This window comes from Xiphophorus couchianus, chromosome 24 (assembly GCF_001444195.1).
Source record: "Xiphophorus couchianus chromosome 24, X_couchianus-1.0, whole genome shotgun sequence".
NCBI classification, from domain to species: Eukaryota; Metazoa; Chordata; class Actinopteri; order Cyprinodontiformes; family Poeciliidae; genus Xiphophorus; species Xiphophorus couchianus.
The window spans coordinates 20,181,298-20,201,075 of NC_040251.1; the positions used below are offsets into that span (position 1 = coordinate 20,181,298).

The window sequence follows — 19,778 nt, forward strand, 5'->3', positions numbered from 1 at the left end:
ACACCAACTGCCGCTTTTTTAGAGTGAGAAATGAAGAGAATTTTTGAGCCCACAATAATTTTGAAATCGCCATCACGCCCACAAATATCGCACGATTGGTATCAAACTCGGTCCTGACATTGATACGCATGCCTGCTCCGGTAAAATGTTTTAGAAATTTCTCTAGGGCTTACGGTTTTCTGTCACGGTGCTTCAGAGCAAAGTCATGCGACAGGATTTTCTGTCGCTCTCTCAGGCTCTCTCCCATGTATTTTCATATATTTCTCAAAAATTTCAGATCTGGGCACACCATTTCTTTCTCTTATCACTGTTAATACTGTGATTGACGTAGAGATATGAATTGCGGGACTATCGTAGACGACAAATAGCCCTCTCATACGCTTCAAACGCTTTTCGAATATGTATTACGGTTCCCGAACGGGAAGGAGTTGTTTCCAATGCTTTTTTTAGTTCAAACTGGCTGGCTCAAACAGAGAATTGTTTCCACCTGCATGTCTCACTCACAGCTGACAGTTGGCAGAGAGAATTATTTACCATAGCAACGGAACTCAGGAGGCTATTGGCTGCTGGTTAGGACTACAAATACGCATCACTGTAGTTCTAACTATAGTGGAAGACCAGGAGGACTGAACTGGCCTTTACAACTACTTGCTGCTATGGGCTGTATTTAACTGATTTAACTCAGTCACCGTTACACATGGGATTAGTTTGGAACATTAAAATGAAGCATACTGAAAATTTCAAAATAAAAGCCTTGAATATTTTTACATCATGTTATTGCTCTTTTTGGCTTTATGTGACTTTTTTATCCAAAGCACTGATACACATGGGATTAGTTTGGCCTTTTAAAATGAAGCATAAAGAAAATTTCAAAATAAAAGCCTTGAATATTTTTACATCAACTACTTGTGTTTTGAGCATTATATAACTGATTTAACCCAATGACTATTACACATGGGATTAGTTTGGACCTTTGAAATTAAGCTTAACAAAAATTTCAAAATAAAAGCCTCAACATGCCCCTGAGGTTAGTGCACCGCCGCAGGCGGTGCAATAATATTATTCTGCATTATCTTTTTCTTTCAGGTTAGGGAACTGCCTTGTGCAGCAAAGCAGTTCATTAGCATTAGCATTTTAGCTTAAATAAGCTATTAGCTATTTATTTGACTTATTAGCCATGTTTAGTATACTGAATGGAGTAAGTCCATTATAGAGAACATCCTAGTGATGTCCCACATGCTAGTGACAGCAATGATGCTAACATTAGCATTTTTGCTAATTTTAGCTGATACACTTACTTTATCATACTGAATGGTGCAAGTACATGTTAGTCAACATTCTTGTCATTGTCCTCATATGATTGCAGCTTTCTTTAGCATTGATGCTAATTTCTAGCATCAGAACGCTGGGTCCAAACCGACGGGCACACTTTGGCAGGCCCCGGTTAAATTTCTTCAGGAATTTTCTAGTTTATTGTTACTGTTAAACTAAAATCTCCAGCATGGGGAAGTGGGATGAGCTCGGATTTTCTTGACACAGTGAAAATTTTTCAAAGTTTCTGACAGACATGGGCTGCCAACACAGGAAGATGACACCTCTATGGCCTCAAGCAAACAGAACAGCAGAGCTTTCATGTGTTCATTGGGAAAAGCAGTCAGAGTCTCAATGCCAAGGCATCACATGGCAGCAGACATTAAACACATTTCTCTGAGTATGTGTTTACTCATGGAGGAATGTGTAAACACTCCTCATCGTTCTCCACATAGTACCGCTATGTGGTACTATGTGGAGAACCGCTCTACCCCACATAGCTCCACCGAAGCATCTCCAGCAGAGCTCATGTTCCAGCAGAAGATCTACACAAAGATTCAAATCTTCTCTAACGTTGTGACCAGGTGATCAGAAACCGAGACCGGACTGCAAAGGCAAACATTAAACTTAATGCAGATGTACGTCATTCTGTCAAGCCCAACACTCTCAAAACTGACGACACTGAACTGTACCGACAACCGAAACGCAGCAAGCTGGCAGCATCCTAGAGCAGTGACCCCTAACCTGTAACCTTAACGGCTCCATGGTTACCGCCAGCAACAATTGACATTCGATCACAATAAACTCCTCCTTCTTTAGAAAGATCAGTGCCAGTGTCCAACATTCTTCACCTGATTCTGGAAATGAAGATACAGACGTTACTGTTCCCCCACCACCGGTTCAGCCCAAACAACACCACAGACGCCCATCGGACTTAAATACCTGGGCGCTAGCTTGAAAGGATATAAGGACTATAACTTTATCAATGCATTACTTCAAGTTTGTGTTCAACAGTAATTAAGGGCTAATTTACATTTTGACGTAGCAGATCACACCAAATAAAACACTTGATTGGTTTGTTCTCTCAGTTCTAGATAGCAGTGCTGCTTTGTGTTGATTTGTTTAGAAATGGTGCCGTTATGGTCGTCATGGAGTTGTGATGCGTCTCAACACTGAAGGACATTTTGTTTACGACAGAAGTCCAAAAAAAAAAAAAAAACTAAGGCTGTTTTAAAATGAGAAATTGCTTGGTAAAAAAAAAAGGAGTGATGTAATGTATACAGTGATGCTTATGCATTTATGTTACAGACTGTCAGTGAACGCACCAGGAGAAAGACTGAGATCCAAGTGTGTTATAGAGAACAGAAAATATTAAGACAGATTGTAATCATGTATTGCTGTATGAGAAGCATTTCGTCTGACTTGACTAGTAAAGCAACATCGACTCAAATCCAGTTTATTTCTTTATAAATGTGTAAACATCACATTTATGTTTTTCATTCATTTGGAGGAGATCAGATCTACAGTTAGAGGATGTGTTGGAACAGGGAACCCAAACTTCTGGAGACCAAGATCTACTTTTTCTGTCACCTGAGATCCTGATGACACCAAGAACCTGAGACCTGAGTGAAGTTGGCCCCCCCACCTTCTTCAAATTAGACAAAATTGGTGTCAATCAACTCGGCTACGTTTGTGCTGGTTTGTGCAGCAAAAATTTTCGTTTGTGCCGCTATCATTTTAAAGATATTAGGAAATGTTTTTAGAGGTCATCAAAGGTCAACCAGCCCTCTTAATATCTTTAAAATGATAGCAGCACAAATGAAAATCTTTGCTGCACAATCCAGCACAAATGTAGCCGAGTTGATTGACACCCATTTCGTCTGATTTGAAGAAGGTGGGGGGGCTGGTTGACCTTTTGACCTTTACCCTTTCCTTAATATCTTCAAAACCGAAGCAGCACAAACAAAAAATTTTGCTGCACAAACCAGCACAAACGTAGCCGAGTTGATTGACACCCATTTCGTCTGATTTGAAGAAGGTGGGGGGCTGGTTGACCTTTGATGACCTCTAAAAACATTTCTTTATATCTTTAAAATGATAGCGGCACAAATGAAAATCTTTGCTGCACAAACCAGCACAAATGTAGCCGAGGTGATTGACACCAATTTTGTCTAATTTGAAGAAGGTGGGGGGGCCAACTTCACTCAGGTGAACCTGAGGCAGCAGGTCTCAGTCAGTTATGGCAGATCTGAACTTTGACCTCAACATGAGAAACTTCAACCTGACAGCAGGAACCACAGAGCTCTGAAGGTTAAAGCCACATCTTGTGATGTTAGGATATTTTTCCTCCAACAGGATCCAGAGGAATCAGCTCAGATGTTGGACTGGATTTTATTTTAATGTTATTTAATGTTGCTCCTCGTTTTCCACAGTGGAGCTAGAAAGGTTGATAAAGGTTATTATTTTGGAGAAAGTCTCATCAACATCAATATTTTATTTTGTCATTAAGAACGCCCGTTGCCGTGGCAACTGCCTGCACCCTGCAAGACGAGCAGAGATTACGTTAAAAATATAACATTCAGCTCGTTATGATATCAGGTTTTCAGACTTGATATTTATTTCTGGATTATTAATAAGCTTCTCAAGAACAGAGATGGTTGATTAATTTAAACTCCTGCTCTGATAGTCAGTCGGTATCTGAGTCCCTTTCTTTTGTTCATTGAACGGAAACGTACCAAACTGCCCAACACCTTGTTGAAATAATAATTACAGAGATCATTAATTTGAACAGGTTTTGTTTTTTTATTTTTATTCTTTAATAAAGTTAAAAAGGTTTTGGATCTTTGGATAAGAGCATCAGAAGAGGAAGTTCTGGTTTCAGCCTGTTGGCGTTCAGTTTGATCGACGTATTGATTATCTCTGTATTAAAACATTTTATCTGGCAGCCGTTTATATCTTACATAGAAACAGTTTCAGCAGATAAATTCATGTAAAGGTCAAATGTGTCATTTATGCACAAACCTGAACTGACATATGAACATAAGGTGGATTAGATCTGGAGTAGGAGGGATTTCTGTTGTGTGTGTGTGTGTGTGTGTGTGTGTGTGGGGGTGGGTGTGTGTAAAACAACAACCCTTTGATGAAAATAAAAACTTTCATTATGTTGTAACATAAATAATAATCTTTTTAATCTTTTTAAAATCTATTTATATTAAATTAAAGTCCCTCTCTTCCCCCTCAACATCAGCCATTGCCCCCCAGTTACACTCCCCTGGAGCCGGGTCTGACCAGAACCAGAACCAGGTTACCTGAGTCCAGGTGTGCGGCAGCAGCATGGGGCGGGTCAGAGTGTGGATCCTCCAATCAGGTCGCACCTGGAGGGAGGAGTCAGCATGAAGCTCCACCCCCTTCTGCCCAGCAACGCTGCAACCAATCAGAACGCTGGAATCCTGTTGGACACACAGAGGACCAATCAGCTGCAGGCGGGACAGGAAGCAGATACCTGAGTGAATAAACCATGAAGAGCTCCAGAACCAGAACCAGGTAACCAGTAGAACCAGTCCAGAGGGAACCATCCATCAGGTGTTCTACCTGAGTGTTTGGTGCTGTGAGTCTGTAGACGGATCCAGGCTGGAGGAGAGGAAACCATCGAGATGAAACACCTGAGAACTGCAGCAGCACCTGGAGACACAGAGAGAGTAGAGGCAACAGGTAAACACCTGGTGGTCGTCCAGGTAACCGTCAGGTAACCTCCTCTCTCTCTCTCCTCACCTTCTCCTCCCTCTCTGGCTCCGCCTCCTTCTCCGTCATTGGCTGGTTCTTCGGGTCCCGCCCCCAGCTGACCACTGGACCAATCAGCAGAGCCGTAGCAGAGAAGCCCAGCTGAAGCCCCGCCCCCTCATCACTGCCACCAATCACTGCGTTCCTCCAGGCCACGCCTCCTTTAGACTCCACCCTAATCACCATGGAGACGCATAGACGGGGGGGCTCCCCGCCCTCATGAGCTGTTACCATGGCAACAGAGGAGGAGAGCTCTTCATCACATCGCCTTTTCTTCAGACATAAGCCTTCATCATCACCCTCCTCTTCCCCCGTCTGGTTCCTGTGGAGGTTGTCACTTCCTGGCTCCGCCCCCCTCATCCTCAGGTGTGTTGCCATGGTAACAGAGGGGCTCAGGATGATGAGGTCATCAAGAGAGAACTGCAGGTAAACTCTGTAGACACAGGTAGAGTCACAAACACCTGACTGAGGTTGCTGGTCAGATTCCCCTGCAGCTCTGAGCATGCTCAGTTGGGCCCCCTGCTGGTTCTGGTACCAGACATGAACCGGGTCAGAACCAGCTGGTTCCAGTACCTGCTGGTTCTGTTGGAGATGAAGCCGTTCTGGTCCAGGTGTCGGCAAGACGGGAACTCTGATTGGAGGAACCGCTCCGTTACCATGGTGAAGCTCCGCACACACACCAGGCTGCCTGAAACACACACACACACACACACACACACACACACAGGGAGACAAAGGGTCGGTTCTGGACCTCCACAGTGAATGATCTGGTTCTGGTCCGGTTCTCCATGATGGTTGGATTCACTCAGCAGTTTATCATCATCATCATCATCAGTAAAATGTTTCAGTGTCTGATGGAGGAAGCAGCTCTACAGGTTTTATCTCATCAGAGGATCAAAGATCAACCAGCTGATAATCTGACAGATTAATTCATTATTATGACAGGATTGATAATCTGCTTCTGAATTAATGATGTCAGTGAATTAAATTAGATTTATTCTGATCTCTGCTGATGGTTTTCACTTCATTCCTGTTAGATAGGGTCTGATGAATGAATGAATGAATGAATGATCATGAAATCAGGTTGGGTTTATAACCCAGTAGAACCAGATCAGCTGGTTAAACCAAACTGGGTCCAGTTAGAGACTCTGAACCGGACCTGAAGATGGTGTGTGTTACTGTGTGTGTGTGTGGTTCCTACCGATCCAGGCGGTGTTGAAGGCCGACCTCTGACCTCCATCCTCCTCCTCTGTGGTTTCCGTGACGACGCAGCTCACAGCTGCTGTAGCGTCTCTGAGCTCCAGGCTCTGTGTGAACTCTGACCTTTCAGAGGGGAGCTGGAGGACACCGACCAGCAGGAGGGGGCGGGGCCTAACAGGAAGGATAACATGAGACACTGAAAGGGGGCGGAGCCTACAGCTGGTTCTGATCCGCTACCTCCCAGCTGATAGTCCTGATGCAGCTGAGTTTACCTGAGACTGTCTCCTGTCCTGGGGTCAGAGGTCAGCGTCCTGCAGGACCAGGAGAGAGCAGAGTTGACCTGAGACGAGCTGAGGTCACCAGGGGGCAGCAGAGAGGAACAGCAGGACGACCGCAGGGACTGGAGGAGATCTGAGACACTGAGGAGCTGAGGGACAAACGGGTCCACCTGGTACTGAGGACAGAGGGACACTGAGTCCATCTGAGGACAGACAGAGGGACAAGAACCCAGGTCCACCTGCTGCAGCAAACAGGAAGGGGCGGGACGGACCACTGGCATTTGGAAATGGGACCATTGCACTCCAGAAGTGAAGGGGGCGCTGTTTCCTATATAATCTGTGATATATCTTCACCTTTAGGAAGGATTTTCACTCTCAGCATGTATTTGAACTTCTCTCTCTCTTTTATTTACTTCAGTGCAGCTCACAGTTTTTAACAGATTCTGGAGCTTTCTGTGAACTTCTAAATCTGCTCCTTAGTCACATCTTTTTGGGCCTGATACTGCCTCTAGTGGCGTGGGGTGGTAACACAGCTAATATAAATACAGTACTAAACCAGAATACCACAATGTCTTCATTATTTACTATTAATTTAGGCATTACTGGAACCGTAAAAGATAAATTATATTATAAAACACCATAGAGCTAATTAAATGACATAAAGATATTTATATATTATAAATAATATATATTATAGGAGGCATAAAAGAAATAAGGAGACATGAACTGCGACATGATGAACTATAATAAAATCCATTTGTAATGTAAACATAAGAAATTTAATTGAGCAAAAGTCAATAATGAACAGAAGAAAAACTAATCTGGTTGTTAAAAACATTGTCTTGTACACAACCTCTAGTTAGATAACCCCAAGAACATTTCTTAAAGATATAACTAGTGTTTACAGCAAAGTTGAGCTGACTGTCCAGGAACAACACAAGGAATTTAAAATTAGCTTCAGTTTCAACAGGTTGGCCATCAAGAGAAACTGGAGCCACTTTCAAGTTTTGTTCATGTCATTTAATTAGTTCTACTTCCTAAAGGAAATGAAAAGGTATGTTCTTTTGTGAGGGAATTTATCTTTTACTGTAATGCCAAACTTAATAATAACAAGTAGCTGGGGAGAGGGAAGTCTGGGCCTCCCTTCTGAAGCTGCTGACCCCGCGACCCGACCCCGGATAAGAGAAAGAAAATGGATGGATGTTTAAATAAATGGATCAGCAATATGGGGGCTAATCTGTCATTTTTTGTGACAGATTAGCAGCACCAGATTTTATTAATAGTAAATAATAAAGACTTTGTGGTATTCTGATTTAGTAATGTAATTATATTAGTTGTGTTACCACCCCACACCACTAGAGGCAGTATCAGGCGCGAAAAGATGCGACCAAGGAGCAGATTTAGAAGTTCACAGAAAGCTAGAGTTTGTAAGGGCGTGCCGTGGTGGCGTAGCGGTTAGCGCGACCCGTATTTGGAGGCCTTGAGTCCTCGACGCGGCCGTCGCGAGTTCGACTCCCGGACCCGACGACATTTGCCGCAAGTCTTCCCCCCTCTCCTTCCCCGTTTCCTGCCAGCCTACTGTCATATAAGGGACACTAGAGCCACAAAATACCCCCTGGAGGGGTTTAAAAAAAAAAAAAAAAAAAAAAAAGAAAGTTAGAGTTTGTTAAAAACTGTGAGCTGCACTGAAGTAAATAAAAGAGAAAAGTTCAAATACATGCTGAGAGTGAAAATCCTTCCTAAAAGTGAAAATATATCACAGATTTCAAAAGAAATTAAAAACTGGAGAAACGGATAATATAGGAAATAGCGCCCCCTTCACTTCCGGAGTGTAATGGTCCCATTTCCATATAAGGTCAGAGACTGACAGCGGTCCGTCCCCTTCCTGTTAGCTGCAGCAGGTCCTTCTCACCTGGTCCAGAGGACAGCAGTGAGGCCTGTCCAACATCTCAGAGTAAATGTCTCTCTGTCCTCTCTGTGTCCACAGAGTCTCTGATAGTTTCCAGGACAGGAGACAGACGCAGTGAGGAAGAGGAGGATGAAGAGGAGGATGGGGGGGCTCGGTGGGGACCAGACTGGAGACAGAGGGACAGTCAGTGGGACATGTTGGAGACATGAGACAGAATCTGACAAAGTGACGCCATGTTTGTTATTTATTATAAAAACTACGACAGAAAAGATCAAAGAGTTTCACAGGAAAAAGTTTTAATTAAAATAACATCTAGAAAGCAGGAAGTAGATCCGCTCTGTTAGCTTGGACAACATTAGCATGTAGCTGAGCTGCAGTTTGGTGTTTTTAGCACTAAAATAAGACACACACACAGTTTCTCTATCTTTGTGGGGACATTCCACTGATTTCCATTAATTTCTACAGTCAAACCAAAACTCAGTTCACACTTTAACCCCAAACCCAGAAAGTTTCCCCTTATGGGGCCCAAGAAAATGTTCCCACCAGGAGCAAAAAACATATTGTACACAGAAAACGGTACACACACACACACACACACTGACTGATCCTCAGCAGATGTTTAAATGATCTGATCGTCCATCGCTGTGATCTGATCATCACTTCTATAAATGATGATAAAAATCTTCTGTTTGGGTTTTTTACGCTCTTCCTGTGTGGGAAACATTTTTATGGTTTTGGTGTTGATTCCTAATTGTGAAGTAAAATTAGAAAAAAAGAAAAGAAATCAAGTCAAAAGGAGAAAATGACCAGAAAAAGAGAAGACCTGCGCTCACTGTGTTTCACACAGACAATAAGGGAAAAAGCAGAAAATAAAAACAGAGAAGAAGAAGTTTGGCGACTGATCAGATCCTGGTGGATCTGCAGACGGTCAGGCAGAAACTGAGTTATGAGTCGGACTGATCTGGACCAAACCGGACCTCCAGCTGAACCGTTAACACCTGCTGGCATGACTGGACTGAAGAGTTGGATTGTATTGATGGATGGATTGATTGATTGATTGGTGATTTTTATGACCGATGGTGAACTTGGTGTTGATAGAAGTTCAACTATTAATTTGTTGAGGATTAGATTCATAAAAATAACTTGAAGATATTTATATATTTATGAAATAAATATTCATGATTAATATTGAAAAGTAAACGTGTTTATATTTAAATAAATATAAATATTAATTTGAAATGTTGCACTTTAAAGTTAAAGAACTGAACTTTAATTACTTTGTGGTTTGTTTATGATCATTTATATGGTTTGTTAACATTTCCTTTGTAGTTTGAGTGAAATTAATTTATAGTAACTTTAGTACAGATTATTAATACCTACTTATTTTTCTCTTTTGGGTTTGTTTAAAGGTTTTACCTTCTTCTGGACCAACTGTAAAACAATATCCTGACACACTGATAAATAAATGGAGGATAAACAAAGGAGACTGTTTGGTCCTCTGAGTGAAATCTAGTTGATAAAATCTATATAGATCCATCCATCGTTTCTCAAGAGGAGAAGCTGCAAAACTAAAGGAAAATCTGAATCTAAGTGGTTAAAGTTCACCTGTTTATCAGTTTATTTCCCCGTTGCCATGGCAATTTGTAGCCGCTGTAATTTATAAATAAATTATCCAATAAACAGAAACTAATTTCCTCGTTTGTTTGTAGGACATTTTATTAATGACTTTTATCATTAATAGGATGAAATATTTCATAAACAATAAACAAATTTTAACACAATCAGTTATGAAAATATAATTATTTAAGGCAGAGGAACCTTCAGAACCTGGTAGAACCCTGCAGAACCCTGCAGAACCCAGTATACAGGCTGAAAGCTGGTCGGACCGGTCCAGACCAGAACCATCACCTGTGGGCCAGCTGGGAGGCCAGGCTGTAGGTCCAAAGGTACTGGTCCACTCCTCTGTTGCTCTGCAGCAGTAACCGTGGCAACACTCCGTCTCCAGGGCAACCGGGCTCTCTGGAGGCTCCGCCCACCCGGCTGAAGGCCGACACCCTGAGGGAGGAGCCGAGGCAGCAGCAAAGCATGCTGGGAGGGAAGTCGGGGCTCGGCCGGAACAGGAAGTGGACCTGATGCAGCTGGAGAACGGAGAACAGAAGGTCAGGGGTCAGATCGGAGGTCAGGGACCAATCAGGGACCAATCAGCATTCAGCAGCAGCGCTCACCTCCACCTGGTCTCCGGGTCTCAGTTTCCTCCTGGCTGGCGGCTGATAGGCCAGGCAAAGCCCCACCTTCCTGTCCAGCAGGTAAAGCCCCGCCCCCTCACTCATCACCTCCGTCACTGTGCCCTATCAGAGGAGAGGGGCGGAGCTTAGTTCTCAGGTAAACGTTGCAGGTGTTCCACTGCAGGACCAGATTCACTGGAGAACATCTGGACCAGAACCGGACCGCCAGGTCCAGAACCGGGACTGGAGCAAAGGCTTGTTACCAGGGATTATGGGACAGCCAATGAGAGCTGGTAGATAGTGACAGCCAATCAGAAGCCTGCTAGATAATGACCACAACTGGTTCTGATTGGACCTGGACTAGATAAAGATCTGAACATTTAGCATTAAATAAAAATCATAGTTTGAAAACTAAAGGCAGAAAAATAATTTCCTAACTTTAAAGCTGTTAGAATAATTTTATTATCATTGTTACATTAGTAGTGTTACTAGGATCATCTATTGGTTAAAGTGAACATGTGTGTGTGTGAGACGGAGCTAACCTTTCTTTCACCTTAAAACATGTTCTTTGAAGATGGTCTTCTGAGAGTTTCCTTAGTCGTAAACTTGTGTTTGTTTATACCCTGTACCCCCCTACGTAGCAATCCCTTAGTCGTAAATCTACCTTTTGTTATGCGTTAGTTCCTGAGTGACTGCTGATCTTATCAGCAGCAGCCCCCTTTCCTTTGTTTTGTGTTAATAAAAGACCAGTTCTACTGCAGAGTTTCAGAACACATGGTGAACTGTTCAGAGGAATAGTTCACTGTCTTCTGCTTTTGCAAAAGCTTGGTTGAAAACTCAAACGTTGTCTGTGGTTCTTTCTTTGTATTTTATGCACACAAAAATACCTATCAAAAGCTGCCAGAGAAAATATTTATTATATCTAAATATTAAACCCAGTGGAGCCTTTGGTGTCTGTGGAGGTCAGGGTTCATGACCCCTGACCTCTGGGGTCCCACAGTGGACACAACTGATGCAGACAGACATGATGCTGCGTTCCAGTTGTAGTTGCAACTGGGAAATTCTGACTTCCCAGTCTTAAAATCATCAGCAACACAAGTCAGATTTCCCAGTGGGAAACTGGGAGAAGCTCCAATTGACCCAGTTACCATTTACAAGGCCAACTTCATGTTTCAATATGGCCGCTCTTCCTGTTAACACAGGAAGTTGTCTGAAATCAGCGCTACATTTAGCATCTGCTGCTCTAAGATGAAACTGGAGTTAGCAGATGGAAAAAAATATGAAAATTATCTTTAATACTGTAGTAACGGGCGTGCCGTGGTGGCGTGGCGGTCAGCACGACCCGTATTTGGAGGCCTTGAGTCCTCGACGCGGCCGTCGCGGGTTCGACTCCCGGACCCGACGACATTTGCCGCATGTCTTCCCCGTTTCCTGTCAGCCTGCTGTCATATAAAGGGCACTAGAGCCACAAAAAGACCCTGGAGGGGTAAAAAAAAATTTTTTTTAAAAATACTGTAGTAACAGCCAATCAGAAGCCTCCCAGATAAAAACAGCCAATCAGAAGCCTCCCAGATAAAAACAGCCAATCAGAAGCCTCCTACCTGGTAGCTGATGACTCTGGAGCGTTTGATTCTCCCTCCTGATTGGACAGGAAGCTCCTCAGGCTCCGCCTCCTCCTGGTCCATCAGCAGCTGGTCAGAGTGGGCGGGGCCAGTAACAGAGAGGGGGAGGGGCTCCGGGTCCTCTGGGTGTGTGTGTTCCTGTGTGTGTGTAGCCTCAGAGTGTGTGTGTCCTGGTGTGTATCCAGTGTGTATCTCTGAGCGGTCGGTCACACACAGGACATTGTTTCCTCTCCATCCTCTCAGAACACACACTCTGAGAGCCGTAACACACACTCCGACACCAACACACACACACTGGGCCCACCACAGCCTGCTGCCCTGCACACAGACACACACACACAGAGATACACACATATATATTCAGTTATGTTCATAACAACAGCAGTGTGTTTAAAAAGGCAAGTAACCCTCAAAATTCTTCAAATAAATTGACTTTTAATGAACACAAATGAATTGAGGACATTTTATTTCAGAGCAAAAAAATTGAAAAATTAATTGATTACAATATTTTACAGAAAGTCAAGAAATACAATGTTCAAAAATACCAGTGTTGACATCTTTCTTTACAAAATCTAAAATAAACTAAGAAATGCTGAAAAATTCATCTTTCCTGACAAAAATAAACTAATATTTAGTTGAATAAACACAGTTTTACATCTGGGGTCCATGGAGTCGACCAACTTCTGGCGCCGGTCAGCAGGTTCTGCAGCCCAGGACAACTGAACCATGTTCCTCTGTATTTCTTGGTTTTGCCTCATGAACATCATGTTTTCTGTCAGGTTTTCTATGTTTTAAGGTCCAGAGATTGTGCTGAATCTCCGTTATGTGAATTGTGTTGGTCTGATGGTTTTGCTGCCTGCTGTGAGTTTTTGTCCTGTTGAACAAACATTTCCAGGCCTTTTCCTCTTCATCATACATCAACATGACTTCTTCCAGTATTCTGTTGTCCTCAAACTGATCCATCATCCCTGGTATCCGATAAATAAGACCAACACCATGAGAAACATCCCACATCATGATGCGTGAACCACCGTGCTTCATCGTCTTCACTGTGGCTGAATTCAGAGTTTACAGAGTTTGACAAACTGTCTGAGAACAAGAAAGAACAATTTTACTTTATCAGTCCATAAAATATTACGTCATTTCTTTTTAGGCCCGTTAACATGTTCATGTTGTAGCCGCTTCAGCGAGTCTTTTTTTTTAACAGCGGGACTTTGTGGGACTTCCTGCTGGTAGATTGGCTCCACATCGACGTCAACTGCAGAACTCACAGCCAATCACAGATCTTCTCTGATCCTCCTGGAGCTGATCACTGGCTGATCACCGGATGATCATTTTGCCATTTTCGTTTTTCTTCCAATAGTTTTTCTTTTTCTTCCTCAACTTGATGGTTTTGGCTGCCATTTTAAAGCATTTGATACCATTTTAGCTGAACAGCCCATCATTTTCTGCACTTCTTTATAGGTTTTCCTCTTTTATTCATTTTTGAGGGCTGCACAGTGGCGCAGTTGGTAGCACTGTTGCCTTGCAGCAAGAAGGTCCTGGGTTCGATTCCCGGCCGGGTTCTTTCTGCATGTTCTCCCTGTGCATGTGTGGGTTCTCTCCGGGTTCTCCGGCTTCCTCCCACAGTCCAAAAACATGACTGTTAGGTTAATTGGTCTATCTAAATTCTCCCTAGGTGTGTGTGAATGGTTGTGTGTCCTGTCTGTCTCTGTGTTGCCCTGCGACAGACTGGCGACCTGTCCATGGTGACCCCGCCTCTCGCCCGGAACGTAGCTGGAGAGACACCAGCAACCCTCCTGACCCCATTAGGGACAAAGGGTGAACAGAAAATGGATGGATGGATTAAATTTTGATCAAAGAACTTCTCCTGAACATGTTACTCTGTTCCACATCCAGCAGGTCAGGTGCCTTGATCCCCTAAGGGTCACCTGTTCAACACCTGTTTATTCACATAATCACTGATTGAACTCAGCACTGATATTATATTATATTATTGTATTAAATGATTCAGTTTCTCAGAATCAGCAGCAGGAACTTCGGGCCTGTTGGTTTTCTAGACTTTTATTAAACTTCTAGAAACTTGATGCAGAGTAGAAAAAACAAAAACAGAAATTTATCTGCTGATGTGGGACGACTGTTATTTAGAAACAACTGTATGTGTATATTATACACACACACACACACACACACACACACACACACACACACACACACACACACACACACACACACTATTCCATGATTGGTTCTCTGAGCAACTGAATATTTGTGACATCATCCAGACAATCAGAACCATGAATCACCATCATAGGGTCAAAGGTCAGCAGACTGTTGCTGATCAAACTGTGACCAAGTTTGCCTGTCGCCATGGCAACACCAGGTGATCTGACATCAAGATGCTACCACCTGTCCTAATGATGTCATCAACCAGCCAGGTGGACACAGAGACACCTGAGAGGTTAAAGGTCACAGAATGACAGCGGCTCAGAGGAGGAAGGAGCCAGGCATCATCATCATCATCATCAGTAGAGCTACTGGTTCTGATGGTTCTACTGGTTCTGATCTCCACCAGAACCCTCTCCCAGTACCGGCCCACCGGGTCGGGTCGCCTACCTTCACCAGAACCGGAACCGTCTGCTGTTGGTCCTCCAGACACAAGAAGAAGAAGCAGCTTCCTGAAACCTCCAGCAGGGGGCGCACCGAGCCCACCTGACCCCACACTGACACCCGTTGACCTTTGACCCTGAGACAGAGAGGGGACAGAGGCAGAGAGGCTGGTTAGAACCAGAACCAGAACCAGCAGAACCTCCATCAGCTGATGATGAAGAGGAGGTGAACAGGTAGAATCTACCTGGACAAACTGAAAACACCTGATGTTGTTGAACCAGGAGAGGAAATTATTCAGGGTTCTGATCAGTTATTGATCTATGAGAACCTGATTGATCAATGTGATCACTGATAACCAATAACCTGATATTTCACTCAATAATCAGAGGAAGAAGGAATAAAACTGTTCCTGCCATCATCATCATCATCATCAATGTGAATCAGACATTAATAATCAAATCATTATTTAAATCTGATCAGATCAGATTATCAGTTTTATCAGGTGTAATACCTGAAACCCCCAGCAGGTGGCGGCCTGTGGATAAATGAGTCATCAGAGTCCTGATGCATAAATAATTAATTCTTCTAAACTGTTTAGTTTTTTCTTTAACAGTGAGAAATTATTGAAGTTAATTATGATAATTAATTATCATAATTAATTATGATAATTAATTATCATAATTTAAATATTTATGGTTACTTTGGTGAGTTTCAGTCATCAATCAATAGATCAATAGATGTTGCTTTAAATTATTATTTTCTCTTTGATCTTGTTGAATTAGATAAATTTAACTTTCATTTAAATCAAAGATCTAAGAAATTATCAGTTATTATTTTATCTATAATTCTGACAGAAATAATCAATATTAACAAAGAATCAGTTTGTTCAGAAACAAACAAGCTGAACTGATCAATGATCAATATTCAGATATTTGCTGCTGCAGTTGTTACAATTTTTAAACGATCCGATAATAATTGATCTGATATTTTATTAAGGGAATCTGATCAGTTTTCTCTGGATTTTGAACCAGCTGAGGTTATTAATAAATCATTAATCCTGAATTAAATCATGTTTAACGAGAATTAAACTTGGTTTAATAAAATAGTTTCTATTATTTATGTTTTCTAACAACCATCTGAAGCCTAAAATAAATTTCATTAATCAAAGATTATTATCATTTATGAATTTTATTAGTTGATTTATTTTTCTTTTACATTTTGTTATTTTTAACTCTTGCGACAGACTGATGACCTGTAGAGGTGACCCCGCCCCCAGGTGACCCCGCCTCCAGGTGACCCCGCCCCCAGGTGACCCCGCCTCCAGGTGACCCCGCCCCCAGGTGACCCCGCCTCCATGTGACTCCGCCCCCAGGTGACCCCGCCTCCAGGTGACCCCGCCCCCAGGTAACCCCGCCCCTCGCCTGAAACGTCTCGCTGGAGAGGAACCAGAACCTCCTGACCCACCAGGGACACGGTGTTAGAAAATGGATGATGGATGAATCCTAGATAATCTGTAACTCGTCTATTTCCAAATGATCAATACATTATAAAATATCCACAGTATAAATATGATAAACAGTAAAAATGATCATTTTATCTAAACTAGATAATGAATAATTAATCAATCTAATTTATTGATTAATTAATTGATGATATGATCTTTGTTTTGATTCCTCTGCTGCAGTTTCTATTTTTATTCTGATCACCGACTGGATCAGAAAAAACATTAAACAGAAAATTATCCATCCGTCCATTAATTCATATTTAACTGGTTCTGCTTCTAACTGGTTCTGGTCCAGTCAGAGGTCAGGTGACCCACCTGTTCCTCAGAACACCTGCAGCTTCTCTGACGCTCAGCGCTCCATCAGGCCCCGCCCCTCCCGGTCCAGCAGCCAATCCCAGCTTAGCTTTGGGTCCCAGCAGGTCAGGAGAGCCAATCAGCTCCAGGTGTCCTCTGTCCTGGTCCCCCGAGGCATCATGGGGGATGTAGTTCCAGTGAGGCAGAAAGACGAGACGGTTCATCCACTGGGGTGACGGAGAGGTCAACTGGAGAGACAGAGGTCAGAGGTCATTTAGAGGTCAGTCAGGTGAGGCAGAGCAAAGTCCATCAGGGTCAGAGGTCAGCTGAAAGAACCAGAACCTCTGACCATCAACCCGTCAAGCTGAAGGTTCTGGTGGTTCTGATGAAGAGGTTCTGGACCAGAACATGAGATTATTCAAAGATTAACCAGAACCAGATGATAGAACGCCACCATATAAAATAATCAGATTTAATCTGTTATAGTTCAGGTTTATTTTTTCTGTAAGAGAAAATTAAAATAAAGTAAAATCACATTTTATTAAAACAGCTGGAGCCTCTGCTACAGGATTAAGATTAAAGTTATTAATAAAGTTTTATAACATTAAAACCTTCTGTTACATAGTTTACCCCAGTCTGGAGAGGAGCTACTGGTCTGACTGGGAGGAACCAGCAGCTACTGGTGAGAGGTCAGAACCAGTAGCTGCTCCCAGTGAGGCAGCAGCTCCAGTACAGCTGGTGTTAGCATGTTAGCATGCTAGAAAAGTGTTCAGGCTCCAACAAACATTAATGACATAGTAACTTTGAAAAAGTAACTTAGTTACTTTACTGATTACTTGATTTGGAAAGTAAGGATAAAAGTAATCCCTGCTTGTTTTTATGTAGAAATTAAATCCCGTTTTTAAATAATCCAGACTGCAGATGTTTTCACTGCGCTGAGCTTCTTACTGGCTGAACTGAGAGAGAAAGTTCAGTTTTTATAGTTGATACATTGAACAGTGAGCGCCACCAATCACTCTGCTGGCACCTCGGCTTCATCTCTGAAGTTTACTTCACCTCGTAGTCGCGCAGGACGCTGGTTTAAGTTTTTTATTTCTATTCTATTTTATTTTCCCACCATATCAAATCATTTCTCCTCTTACTGAGGAAGAGTCGATGTACGGATATCAGGAAAACTTGTCCCATAAAGCTCAGGCAACCAAAACAGTTTCTGTGGAGCTTATTAAAAACTCAATAAACACAAACTATCATATGATATATTCAGAAATATAATAATCAGAAATCATTCTTTAGGTGGCGCCTAGCAGTGACATGTAGCATTTGAAAACAATATGTGAATGAGGAAAACTTTCTAAAAACCACCAGAATCCCAGTTTATAATACCAGCTTGAATAAATGAACTAAAATCCTTCATGAACATAACATAAATGTTTTAATGTGTAAAGCTGCTACATTTAGATTCACTAAAGCCTCATATTAAAATATTAGGGTTATTTTTCACAGATAAAGAATTTTTTGTTAAAATTCACGGTTTGCACACGTCCTTTACTTCCAGTGTCTAAGGAATGACACAGATATTGGATCTATTGCCATAACATAGCCTGTGATGTTCCTTCCAGCTGGGTTAGGGTTAGTTCAGGTGGTAAACAAACCGACATGTGTGTGTTGGGTCATGGAGAGCAAAGCGGAAAAATAGCCAAGGAGAGATTCTACAATTCTTTTACCGAATCATTTGCATTCATTGCCAATGCAGAAGGATTACCTAAATATTTCTCTGTAGCAAGAAGTTGTCAAATAACAAAAAGAGCAAAAAGAGTATCGTACTTTCCGGACTATCGAGCGCACCTTACTATAAGCCGCACCTACAATTTATTTTTGAAAATAACTGGAAACCTACTGTGATGGAAAAATTACTACAAGTTAACATCTGCTAGTCATGTTATATGAATGATTGTGAACTTTCACCTAAAGAACTATTTAGTTCCATGTAGAAGGTTCTACAGCTGCATCAGAACCAGACTGTCTCTCCTTTGTTTTAATTCTTTATCTTTGGTATAAAACTCATGTGTTTCTCTGGCTGGCAGCTTTTCATCCAGACCTGCTTCATTACTGATTGTCTCTGTATTCTGATCAATATATGAATATGAGCTGGCAGCTGAAGGAGGAACAGCTTGTCCTGCTCTCTCCCGTCTTTACTGATAACTTTGCCTGAGCTACTTTTAAAGTGACAGTTTTTATACTTATATTCACATTTTCAACATCATAACTGGATTACTACAAACCGAAGGACTGGGGGATTTTCTTACTTTTACCTTACTTTTCTTCATCTCCAAGTTGAACCAGGACAAAATGCCTCTGGCCGACCCCAAGGACATTAGCAGTATTATACAACGACTTCAGTCTATAGAAATGAAGATCAAACTGCTGGAGGTGAACTTTGAGATCAACACTAACTGTGGAAATCAGACAACTCTTCCTCAAATCAACGGAGAGGTTGTAAGCCTCGCATCAAGCAGCCCACCCTGGAACGCTCTGGGTGCCAAGCCGAAGCAAACGTCTCACACCGCAGATCCGATGAGGCGACTGACAGGGAGAACCCCTCACCTGGACGAATCAGCGTGGCCGGCTCTGAGCCGAAACCCACCTTCAACCTCAACACCTGCTCCACCAAAGAAAAACAAACAAGCAGCTGCAACCAAAACGGTTCCACCGACCCCGCTCCCAAGGACAAAGCGACCAGCCCGGGCCTCAAAACATTCTGACTCTGTGGGAATCCCACTGAAAAACAGATTTTCTGTACTCCAGCCTGAGCCTCTGAGTGAAACCTCACTTTCAAACACCAACAATGAGGCAAGACCAACACATCCACCCCCTAAAGACAAAGCGGCTACCAGGAAAACGAAAGGTATGCCAAAAGTGCTTATTGTTGGAGATGAGGCAGTAAATGGAATCAGTCACGTTTGCAATCCCAAGAAAACGAGAGTGATTTCTTTTCCTGGTGACACTGTATCTGATTTAACACAAAAAGTTCTCTCTCTAACCGCT

The 19,778-nt window shown here is 42.5% G+C and overlaps 1 protein-coding gene and 1 long non-coding RNA gene across 3 annotated transcripts in view; one reads left to right on the forward strand and one right to left on the reverse strand.

The window, feature by feature from the left end:
- ctc1 (CTS telomere maintenance complex component 1) overlaps positions 1-19,778 on the reverse strand; it is an 82,969-nt gene that overhangs the window by 23,602 nt on the left and 39,589 nt on the right. For both annotated transcript variants that reach the window (XR_003594603.1, XM_028010469.1), the window contains exons 5-16: positions 16,755-16,981; positions 14,942-15,071; positions 12,305-12,643; positions 10,704-10,826; positions 10,387-10,616; positions 8,482-8,644; positions 6,564-6,745; positions 6,293-6,462; positions 5,665-5,779; positions 5,083-5,524; positions 4,903-4,992; positions 4,620-4,760 (exon numbers count right to left, since the gene is read on the reverse strand). Coding sequence is in view for 1 of the 2 variants with exons in the window: in XM_028010469.1 (XP_027866270.1) it covers positions 4,620-4,760; positions 4,903-4,992; positions 5,083-5,524; positions 5,665-5,779; positions 6,293-6,462; positions 6,564-6,745; positions 8,482-8,644; positions 10,387-10,616; positions 10,704-10,826; positions 12,305-12,643; positions 14,942-15,071; positions 16,755-16,981 (2,352 nt within the window). In the remaining variant the exon portion in view is untranslated. The remainder of the gene's footprint in view (positions 1-4,619; positions 4,761-4,902; positions 4,993-5,082; positions 5,525-5,664; positions 5,780-6,292; positions 6,463-6,563; positions 6,746-8,481; positions 8,645-10,386; positions 10,617-10,703; positions 10,827-12,304; positions 12,644-14,941; positions 15,072-16,754; positions 16,982-19,778) is intronic.
- LOC114140689 (uncharacterized) lies at positions 680-19,769 on the forward strand. The gene is made up of 3 exons (XR_003594646.1): positions 680-690; positions 2,509-2,510; positions 18,882-19,769. It is a non-coding gene; the product is annotated as an uncharacterized LOC114140689 (long non-coding RNA).